This window comes from Branchiostoma floridae, chromosome 1 (genome assembly GCF_000003815.2).
Source record: "Branchiostoma floridae strain S238N-H82 chromosome 1, Bfl_VNyyK, whole genome shotgun sequence".
In the NCBI taxonomy this organism is placed as follows: domain Eukaryota; kingdom Metazoa; phylum Chordata; class Leptocardii; order Amphioxiformes; family Branchiostomatidae; genus Branchiostoma; species Branchiostoma floridae.
The window spans coordinates 12211289-12222578 of record NC_049979.1 but is presented as its reverse complement, the minus strand read 5'-3'; the positions used below and the strand labels follow the sequence as shown (position 1 = coordinate 12222578).

Below are 11290 nucleotides of genomic sequence, written 5' to 3'. Positions count from 1 at the left end.
AGAGTAATAGTAAAAGAGCATGTGTAAAGGCATTCTGTTCTACAGTTATCCTGGCAGCCTGTCCCTTTATACTAATGCCACATGATTACATGACACGCCTGACGTTATATAGATCTTGACTTTATAGAGTGGGATTGGTTTCACAAATAGCTTTCTGCCTTGAACCATGTGTCTGTCCATGTAAAACAATTCTGTGCATCAATTCTGTGCAGTCACGACTGGTTGAAAGAGTAGTTTGCTTCTAATTAAGAAGATTTCCAACCTAAACAAGCAATGGTGAAAACTTCGGAACATCTAATGATAGTGAAGTCTTAACTTAAGTTAGCTATTAACTTCTGCAGCCCATATGCTTTTGATCATGGAGCTTATAACTCAATGACAAGTCCTCAATGTAGATAACGTGGCGCTAGCGTAAATAGTGTCGCTGATTTACCGCCGTCTGTACGTTTATATAAAGGGGTCCACTGTGTAAAACGAGAAATATTTCTGTGACACGAATCTTGACTACATTGACCTTCATAATTAGCTGATCATAATCTCTGTTGCTATTTAAGACAAACATGCTTGAAACGTACCTTACTTCATCAGTCAGTGTTGAGCATGAATTTCTGTCATTCCAGTCGTGTGATCTTCAAAAAGCGCGCGAAAATGACGAGTCTACTTTGACAACAGGGGTTTATTTTGGTTCAGTCCAACCCAATATACATTTATTCAACTTGGTACTATACATTCCGTGTAATGTTGATTATTGAAGCATCAGATATCAATATAAACACCCGCATCTTTCCAAGTTGGTGCATGTCAGGTTTATCATTTGAACATCGTTCCTGTAGTGGGGTTCTAGCGCTGCCAAACTGACCACGCCAACAGCTCTTGAGCTTTTGGTGTTGTGGTTAGCACGTTGGATTTGTGATCCGGCTGCCCGAGTTCGGCGCGGGTTCGAATCCCGGGATCGAGTCGGGATGTTGTTTATTTCTGTTCTTACTCGCCCCTCTGAATTTCTACAATGGTTCCCACGCCGGCCCTGTGAGTAACAGGCTAGTATGTGCCACACAGGGATGTCGATCTCGGAGATTCGAGGACGAATCTTGAAAAGAAAAGGGGGAGTAGTGTAACAGTGGTGTTCAAGGACTGCTAAACCGAAGACGCCTAATGGCTTAAGCCTTTTGGCCGAACGGTTTGCACGTTCGATTTGTGATCCGGCTGCCCGGGTTCGGCGCGGGTTCGAATCCCGGGAGTCGGGGTGTTGTTTCTTTCTGTTCTTACTCGCCCCTCGTATTTCTACATTCCTATGAGAAATGAAAAGTCCCAGCATCGTAAAATTCACTGAAACAGGAACATATAAACAGACTGCATTGTGACTCTATGGCAAGCCAAGCCCACCTACAGTAACATTACAGCAGATAATACGTCTTTGGTTGATGTGCTCTTGCTGAACATCCGATGACATGTTGAAGAAAAAAAATGGTAACGTAAATTATATGGTAACGTAAATTATATTTATGCTTTTAATGATAAATAAAATTTTAACAAACAGCTCTGGAAAGATTAACTCTGCAGGCAATTACTTATCTGGGAGCATTCTTTCCTATGAGTACCTAAGTAATGATCTTTCTATAATTCTAAGGGACTTATTATGGTAACGTAAATTATATCAAAAAAGTGACAAACGGCCTGAGATTGGCGGTTATAGTCATGTTTCCAACATTCGTGTTTTATGTGTTCTGTCATTTGTTTGTTACGCAACACCACTGTTTAGCAGATAAAACAGTGAAAAAATTATCGGAAAATGTCTTTTCGTAAGCGAATTACACCCAACAGAAGTTCGGTAACGTAAATTATACAAAAGTTGGCGACAAGAATAAAACGGCATCTGACGTAAAAAGGTCGTCTGCTGGACAAGTTCATCAACACGTGACAAGCCGGCCTAAGTGGTTGATGTAAATTATGACTGAAAATTTAAAGAACTAACGTCTTTTCATTATCAGAATGCCACGATATTCACCTTTATAGCATTTCCGACACGTGTTTTTAGCGTGTTTCTAAGCAAAACCTTACCCCGGACGACCAAAAGGCAACTAACAATGGTGGGAAAACATTGCTTAGCATATTACAATCATGTACTTGTAACGGAAAAGGGCAAAATACGTAGTCATTGTGTCTTTAAAGAAAACTGTGGCCCGCTGCTTATGTGCGACAGCAATTTGCCCCTTTAACGAGGAATGGGCGATATGTGATGGGTGGACGAGATGCTGAGAACAGAGATACATCTACAGTGTACCGCCTTAGCCCTTGGAAAATCCAGTGGGAACCGCAGAGCAACATGCCTGAAAGAGCTGCTGACATCACTACTGCAGTTCTCAATGGGGCCATCTATGTGGCTGGGCTACCCAACAAGTTGTTCTCTTACAGCCCTGGTGAAAACGGGGGTTGCTGGAGTGTTGTAGCCATCACAGGTTATCTTCTACCCAGATGTGGAATGACTGTCAGTAACGGGAAAGTTTACATCTATGGTGGCCTTGGCTCTGGACTGTTCGGACGCTCCCCAGATGGCCAGGTTTTGTGCCATGATCCAGAAGCCATGACACTCAAGCCTGTGGGACAAATGCATGAGGCCCTATATGGCCATGCATGTGTCACTATAGTGAAGGCAGCACACACTAGAATACCACAAGTCAGGCTACAGTCCTCTGGTAATCAGTAGTATCATTGATATGATAGTTTGTTGACATCTGATGATGTTAATTTAGTTTAAAACTTGTGCAAAAGCAATGTTGAACACAATACAATCATAACTTGTGAAAGTGGTATGTTGGAAAAAGCCATCATTCATTGTAGCAGCTGAGTATCAAAGTGATTCCTTTTAAAAGTTTTATAACCATTCAGGTATTAAAGGGTACTTCTTTGAAGTTTGAACCATCTTCTTTACAAGATGTGAAACGTATTACTCCAGATGTCTTGACATGTGAGAGACCTGATTATCAAAATTCTGAGGTACCGTATGTCTCTATTTATAGAGAAGCCAGACATGGCAACTCTTCCGTGCAGATGCCAGTAAATGATCATTGTGTATACCTGGTTTGCTTTGCCTTTCTACAGACTAATGTCAAGACTGTGACACTATAGAAAGTTTCCTATTCAGATAAAAAAGAGTGGGAGGTACAGTCAAGAGCAGTTTTAAGCCCCTGACCCCTTTATACCAATAACATTTTCTATGCTCTTGTTTTATATTTATTTGTTCAAATGTTAATACAAATTGCACCTTTTTAGCTAGCATGTATTTAGTCTCACTAAGTGTTTTTCTAGTATATTAATATATAGGAATAACCCTCTATTTGAGAATTTTATTGAGGTGTATTGAAAGACAACTTCTGGACTACGTTTGTCAGTTAAAAGGAAGAGATAGAGATAGGATGATGTTTACAACTCTCACCTTGTATTTTTTTTACCTCACGCTTTGTTCTTTTCTTACATTACGTTGAAATGTTTATTAATCAATAAGTTGCTTATGAAGATAGCTTTGTCTGCTGTGAGTTTATCTGTTTGAACTTAGTAATATGTTTGTTGCAAGATTAAAGCCACCCAACTTGATTAACTGCTAGAAATGAAAAACCCTTAAACCAGAACAAAACAAAAACAAAAACATGACTTTCTGATGCACTGGCAAGGAAAGCCTGTGGGAGGTCCAAAATTGACCTTGAGTCCTTAATCTTCCCCAAACCTACCCAGATACCAAATATCACAACAATCCATCAAGACCTCAAATTATGCATGAAATATACAGACAGACAGACCCCAAACAATACCTGTATTTTCCTGGGGTTAATGACCAGTCAAATTACATGGAAAAACATCATGCCTAGCCAGTGAAGAATATTGTAAGACTTTCTGACCTTGACTGCCAACTGTGCGGCTTGGTTGTGAAGGTCGCTGTGCGGAGAGAAGAGCGACCATTTCGTGTCCTTGTTGATGCCGCCCACAGCCGGCACGTCCTTGGACCCATCAAAGTGTCCTCCGTGACTGCACTTCCCTACTGTAATGTAGGGGAGTGAAGGTAAATCTCCAAGCAAATGTTGGGAGGGACAAACGTCTGCTTGGAGATCAATGAACAGTATAGATTTATTTCGATATAGAAATAGCAACCCCATGTCAATAGCTAGGGTTCATTGATAAATTAATTACCAAGCAGTTGTACTGGTATGGTTTTATTTCTCCGTGCTGTCTTTTTACAGCCTAGCCCATTTCCCATTATTTATAGAGCTGATTTTACAATATGCATTTGTCATAAACTGCGTTACTAGTCCTTCGTCATACATGTATTACACTATGTACAGTCAAACCTGTCAAATGTGACTACTCAAGACAGGTGGCCACTATAGACAGTCAACTGGAAATTCAAAGAAGTGTAGGTGACCATCAGAGTGATCACTATGGCCAGGTGATCCATATATACAGATGGTTACTAGTACAGGTTTGACAGGAAGAATGTTCATATTGCCCTGATAAAGGTACATGTAGCAGAGGAGTTGCCGATTGTGTAACTAAGAAACCTCTGCTGAATTGATTTACCAGTGTAATGACAACGATTGACAGGTTTGTAAGACAAAGTGTGCTAACCTCCTTCAGGTTTCGGCACGGGGTTTCCGTCCAGGTCCCTCTGGTTACTGGAGTAGCCGCTGGTCAGTAACCCCTGCTGGTTCACATCGGGGCGGATGTTGTCCTCACACTTGTACCTGAGCAACAACAGGTATGCCGTCACTTCTGATCGGTTTGTCGAGTTTAACATAACTTTATCATACATGGAAAAGGCGCGGGAACAGAAGTCAAGTAACTTTCATTTATCATTTATACAAAAGAGCTAAAATGGTAAGGAAAGAAAACAGGAAGGGAAATAGTAAGAGGAAGTAGTTAAATATACAGTGAAAGAAAAAGAAAGAAATACGGGCGCGTGAGTGAAAAAAGACAAATGAAACACGGGCGCGTGAGTGAACAAAAAAAAACACAAATAGATTTTAGATACAGTACAAGAATTTTGCTACTGCAGGTATCACTCACTCAATTGCCAGATGTACAAGCATGTTAACTCGCCTAGAATTACACTAAACAGACGAGGCAGGCAACGATAAAGAAACTAACTAACTCAATTATCAGATATATAAGCATGTAAAATCTAATTCTTCTGAGGTACACAAACAGAAGATCTACGGTACCAGAGGAAGCCCAGAGTCTTGCTGCAGTCCTCGCAGGTGGGCGTGTCAGGGCCGGCGACCTTTCCGATGTCCGCCCCGGGGACAGCCAGCCCCGCGTTCGGCTCCGTGTGGCCCATCTCAACCCAGTTCGAGTGGGAATAGAAATCCTGCGATGTGTTTACAAAATCAACAGGTTTCAAGAAACAGGGCCGTAAGAAAACATTATGATTTTTCATCCCGACACCCAGCTTATGTTAATCTCAAAACAGATGTACTCGTAAGGGCCCGGCTCGTCCTTTAGTCCTGGGTCACATTTCCAAGCCGGGGCCGGCCGGGATGTTTTAAGAAACGAAAAATCAAAATGTATACCTAGAAAAATACACAAATTATGCCCTTGCATCTTATCATGACATTTTGTATATTTTGATGTCTTTCATATCATTTTTGTCGCTCCCGAAAGCTGCCCGGCCGGGCCCCTTTTTTCAAATGTGACCTAAGCCTTAGCCTGCTAAGGCATCCATCACATTTCCAAACTGGGCCCGGCCGGACAGTAGGTGAAAATGAAAAATAGAAATGCTTAGTAAGAATATACACAAATGATGCCCAGGAGTCACGACTATGCTCCTTACATCTTGTGTTTTTGGTTTTTTTTTTTTTCATATCATACTTTTCGTTCCTGAACGCTGCCCGGCCGGGCCCCGGTTTGGAAATGTGACGTAGGCTTAAGGAGGCTACTCGAGTACGTACTCATTCTCGGTGTTTTAGGCATGTTTTTGTAACATTCATTAGTAGCTTTAGCGAACCCCTAAAAAAGACAATACCGCTGCCAAACACCGGGAATGACCGGATCCTTACATCTGCTTCAATATTACTCATCCTGTGACCCCTAGCTTGCCTCCAACACTGATCTCCAACAAGTCCAAGCAGATATAGTAGTCGGGTTTGTTTTGAGCGTTCTGTTCGTTTTTCTAGAGTTGTTTTGTAGTTTTTGTTGAGGTGCGTGCTTTCTATAGCTACCGTTGTCTTCCTGTCGTGACGTCCAGAAAAACGTACAGAAAAACACCGTATAAAATAACAAGCCTGACATCTACTTGGAGCTTAGTGGGGGCAAGCCAGGGTCGGGAGAATCATTCCGAGGTAGATGTAAGGATCAGCATCATGTCTCAGTGGTTAACACCTGCTATGGGAGTCGGTCGGCCAGAGGAGTCCGTGAGTCGCGTACTGACTCCTCTGGCGGGCCGACTCCACTAGCGATTCGCGAAGCCTACCGGCTACCGACTACGTTCTACCGGCTTGCACCTTACCTGCAGCGTGTGTAGCAGCTGCCCTGTGTAGACCCGGGCCGCCTCGTACTCGCCCTGGTGGATGGCTGTCAGCACCTGAGTCCTCAGCTCCAGCAGGCGCTCGTTCCCGCCAACAAACCTCTCCGCGTCGAAATGCGCGGACGGCAGCTTTTTAGTGGCGAAGTTCATGTCCACACAACCGTTAGCTGTCTCGATCTGTTTTGGAGAGACATTTTGTTAAGTTTGTATAACTTTAACATAAAAACAAATAAAAGAACGCATTGAACATTGGTATGGTGGTTGTTCCAAGTGGACTCCGAAAGAAAATGTTAATCAACTCTTGATTATGATGATTCTGGTGGTTGCCCTAAAAAAAGACGGCGATATCTAGGAATGTCTTGAACAACTGGATATTTGAAGAGTGCAACGTTATACATTGGGCACAACTGATTCTGCATTTGTAGATCTCCTTTAATCCACTAGCTCTTGGATTCTGTCTCGATAGATCAGCTTGGAGATTAGGCCACCATAGGCTATAGGGTTTGACCGGCCGCGTAGTTAGAGGAATAATTGGAGGAAATGTTAACCTTCCTGCGGACGGACTCTCCTGGCCAACTATTCCCCTTTTTGCAATTTATCAATTACCCCTTAGAAGGCCTTCTCTGTCGTTGGTTCACTCCTAAGCTATTTTAATTGGCAACGCTGAGCGGTGACACACTTCCTGGTTCCACAATGCCCCGCATACGATTAGCATGAAACTTTCACCCCGCCACCAGCTGACACAGCTCGCTCTATTGTGGATCAAGTACCCCTCAAGAATCTGTTTGGTCACTCCACATTCTTCGTCTCACTTTTCCTTTCCGTTCTCTGACTCACTCACTTCCTTTCTCCTGGTCAGACTCGATATATAATGTATCAATTCTCCTTTCTCCATGTCCTAAGTTAATCCCCTTTTCCTTATCTTTCTTCCTGGATTAAGCACGATTGACATGTATAGTCTAGCCTACATGATGGACCTCACACCGCCAGGTACCAGCTGCAGTCATGTCCAAAGCTAGGTTCACACGTGCGTATATACGCAAGTCCGTATGAGGTCCGAGCCTTATGGAGTTCTTATATTAGCCTCTACAAGGCTCCGCAGGTCTCTGAAAAAAAGTAGGAGAAATTGGAGAAATCTAGATACATAACTTGCCAGAGGAGTTAGCTGGCCGCAGACTGAGCCCGGATCCTGCTTGGAGATAATGCCCGCATTACACAAGAGGCGCACGAAACGAGACAAACACACACAGTCACATCATCTGGTTGGCGATTACTGGAACAGTACTAGTATACATGAAGATATTGAGTTAGAGATTACCAGTATGCAAGCCTTCTTGGCTGCTATATTTGAGTAGTCTCCAAGCAGATGTTTAAGTGTTTAAGACGTGTTTTTTTAGGCTTTTATACTTCTTCCTATCGGTCCCCGTTAGGCGAAAGGGAAAAGAGAAACACTAGCAAGAAATCTAAAATTCTTCAAAAACAACAACACTGCACCGGACCCTACCTCTGCTTGGAGATTTACTATGTTTGAGGTACTCTCCGCCGGCACCCATGCGTCTGACCACCTGTTGTTCTCCTGTGTACATATCAGCTTATAGCCTGATTAAATGGCGCTTATAGCGGCCCGTCCTTTCCGCCAGTTACAGCCCATAGAGCGAGGTTAGTCTACTCAACACATAGCACAAGGCGCTTTGTCATGTAAACTGACATAATTACCTGCAACTCGAGATCTATACACTCGAGCATACTAGTAACTTTGCCCGCTTATGAGGCTCTACCGCTCGGGTTTTTTTTCAGATGGCATATCACACTTCTACTGCATTCCATTTCTATTGCACGGAGTCTGCGTGTTACTTGGCTTCTACCAGGCTTTATGGGTCGCTGGAAAATAGTAGATTTTGGCCAAACAAACAAACAAACAAACAAACAAACAAACAAACAAACAAACAGATAACATATCAGAGGAGTTAGCTGGCCAGCTTACTCCTCTAACCCTGGCATGTCATCTGTCTATTTGGTAAATCCTTAACGTTTCAAAAAGAAACCCAGTGCAATAGAAACCGAGTGCAATAGAACTGATATACCTTCATTAGATAGCCCGACTCGTCTCTAGAACCTTTTAAGGAGGCTAAGTTCAAGCTAAGTAAAGCCTCGGACAAGACTCTTTCGGATGCATTAGCGGTGGTTGTTTTTATTCTACAACGAGTAAAACGTCTACCTTTAAGGTACTAGTATCAGGCTACGTCTATGCCTTCCTTCGTCATTCAAGAATTATTCCTGCCATCTCCAAGCAGATGTTAGGGTTGGAAACTAATGTCTGCAATTGCTAATTTCTGAGGACTGTGTGTGTGTGGACCATATCAACAGCTGCAGATTGATCTGGAAATAGGATGGTCGCGTGTCAGAGACGTTACGATCTGCCTCTCTCACATCTGATTGGAGATTAGGATTCACACACAGTCACACAGACACGCCTTTGTGCCATGGATATTGATAATTGCTTGGGGCTGATATGACTGAAATGAACAATAGGCTTGATTGTTATCTTTTTTTAACAACGATAGACGGGTCTAATCTCCAAGCAAATGTAAGGATCCAACGTAGTCTGTTTACGCCCGTTTTCACTACATTCTTTACAACTTTCTATTATAATCACACGCTTTAACGATTCGACCCCATCTTGTGTAAAGCATTGATGAACCTTACATCTGCTCGGAGGTTTGCTAAGACGGACCTACCTGTAGCGCAGCCTGGTAGAACCTGGCGGCGGAGACCACCTGCCCGTAGCACCGCCGGAACAGTCGGGAGATCTCCTGAAAAATCATGTCGGGCCTGACGTCCAGCAGGTCGCCGACGTCGCAGTCCAGGTGCGAGCTCTGGAAGTCCGCGGCGACGTTGAGCAGGGCCCGGCGTGTGATCGCGCCGTGCGTCCAGTTGTCGTCCGAGTCTTGGTCCGTGGGGTTCAGGCTCACTCCAACCATCGGTACGAAACACCGCCCGCTCCGGGAGAGGCACAGAATAAACACGACTAACAACGGGAGGCAAAGTGTTACAGAGCGGGCCATGTCTGTAGTATTAGCGGTAACGAGTGACACAAAGCTGCAGAATTCCCGCCTTCTACAGGGACATTAAGAGTGGAAATGGGAAGCTTAGCCAGCTCGGAAGCCCTTCTGAAAGCAGCATCCGGCCACTACACTACCCCGTCTCGGACGCGTCCCTTACTCATTTATAATGCCTAACTTTGTGACCCCTGTTGTTGACTTTGCGTCCAAAGGTGTGTTTGCCTTCGCCAGGTAAATTTGAATGAGCGTGTTTACGAGTCGACACCCACTCTTTCTTCGCGTACGGTTCCAGTTTATTCAAAGTTCCGCGTCAACTCTCCTACGATCTGTTCTTTTCAGGACACACGACAGCTTAAAAGTTCGTCTGGTTGACTGATCGGTTTGTGATGTTTGCTCCTACGGTAAATATCTCCACGGGGCAGAGAAATTTCCAAAGAGAGCAGATACACTACGGAGGTTTACTAAGTACATGTACAGCTTTGACGAGTTACGCTTGTGTCCTTTTAAGGTGTGGCACAGTTTCACGATGTAAACATGAATACATGTATTTTAGGCCCAATGGAGATATTTTGCCCCGGCCGAAGGCTTGCCTCCACCAGGCCAAATAGGATAAATATCAATAACGTTATATCAATAACCAATCAGCAAGGAGAATCAATCCGTGGAAAGTGAATTTCGCCCTACGACGCGGGCAAATGAAACCCTATGATGGCCAACCTCCCCCGGCAAATATCGTTACAGCGTAGTTAATAAGTAGTCTCGAAGGGACTAATCGAAGGCAGAGACGCCTGCCTTTACACATACACACACACACACACACACACACACATACACACATGCCATTTGTCTTCAGGAATCAAATTCTCGATAGCGTTGTTTGCACATGACGTGTAGCTAACAACACCGTCAGACGGATGCCATACGTGTAAGCTGACGTCACCGATTCTATCTACTTGGACCTTGGTGACCCCCCGCTGTGACGTAGGCCGCAAACATTGAGCTACACAAATAACTGACTTTTCCTCGTTTGATACCTCGTTCGCCTCTATTAACGTAACTTCGCTGGCTATTGGGGGAATATTTTGCCAGGGGAGTTTGCCCACCATAACTCATAAGGTAACATTTGCCGCGCTGATATCTATGAATGTTAACCCTTCCCACGGATTGACTCTGATGGCCATTATGATTCACCCTATTTCTACCGAATCATCGAATCATACTAAGGTTATCCACACCGCCTCAGGACGGCCTGGTGCAGGCCTTTACTCTCGTAACTTTTCATCCCGCCGTTTTGTTATCGACGTAAATTATAACTACGGTTGAGAACTCACAGAAAGAACAGGAAGCGCTTTGAATTCTGCTTGAAACATGATTCGTAAATTAAAACTCGTTTAGCCACGAGTTTCCGTGGCCGTTAGTTTCTTTCATGGTGAGCGAACGCTTCAACATCCAGCTGGTCAAGCAAGACATCAGGGGGTTGGGTACTTCAACGTGAGACCTACTCTCCAACAGCTAGCTAGGTTCGGCTCCGTCTGTTTCCGTCTGTTCTGATCAATTACAGTATGCATTTCTCAATTCCTCATTTGCAACTTCTAATGCACAGAAGTATGAAATTCCCTCCATTTAGCACTATAGGATTATAGCATTTCCTCATCAATTATGCAAATTTGGTCTTCATTTGCATAATTCTTATCTATCAATGTCCCTCTCTTTCTCT

At 43.7% G+C, this 11290-nt stretch overlaps 2 protein-coding genes across 3 annotated transcripts in view; one reads left to right on the top strand and one right to left on the bottom strand.

Moving 5' to 3' along the window:
* LOC118426938 (kelch-like protein 24) overlaps positions 1 to 3513 on the top strand; it is a 10399-nt gene extending 6886 nt beyond the window's left edge. The window contains exon 3 of one of the 2 annotated variants that reach the window (XM_035836579.1): positions 2230 to 3513. In XM_035836579.1, the coding sequence (XP_035692472.1) occupies positions 2230 to 2704 (475 nt within the window). In that variant the 3' untranslated portion in view covers positions 2705 to 3513. The remainder of the gene's footprint in view (positions 1 to 2229) is intronic. The other variant, XM_035836573.1, reaches the window with a different exon arrangement.
* LOC118426895 (von Willebrand factor A domain-containing protein 7-like) overlaps positions 1 to 10855 on the bottom strand; it is a 29743-nt gene extending 18888 nt beyond the window's left edge. Inside the window, exons 1-5 of the mRNA XM_035836491.1 lie at positions 9250 to 10855; positions 6494 to 6688; positions 5211 to 5356; positions 4618 to 4733; positions 3894 to 4033 (exon numbers count right to left, since the gene is read on the bottom strand). Of these exons, the coding sequence (XP_035692384.1) occupies positions 3894 to 4033; positions 4618 to 4733; positions 5211 to 5356; positions 6494 to 6688; positions 9250 to 9576 (924 nt within the window). The 5' untranslated portion in view covers positions 9577 to 10855. The remainder of the gene's footprint in view (positions 1 to 3893; positions 4034 to 4617; positions 4734 to 5210; positions 5357 to 6493; positions 6689 to 9249) is intronic.
* Between the last annotated feature and the right edge of the window lie 435 nt (positions 10856 to 11290).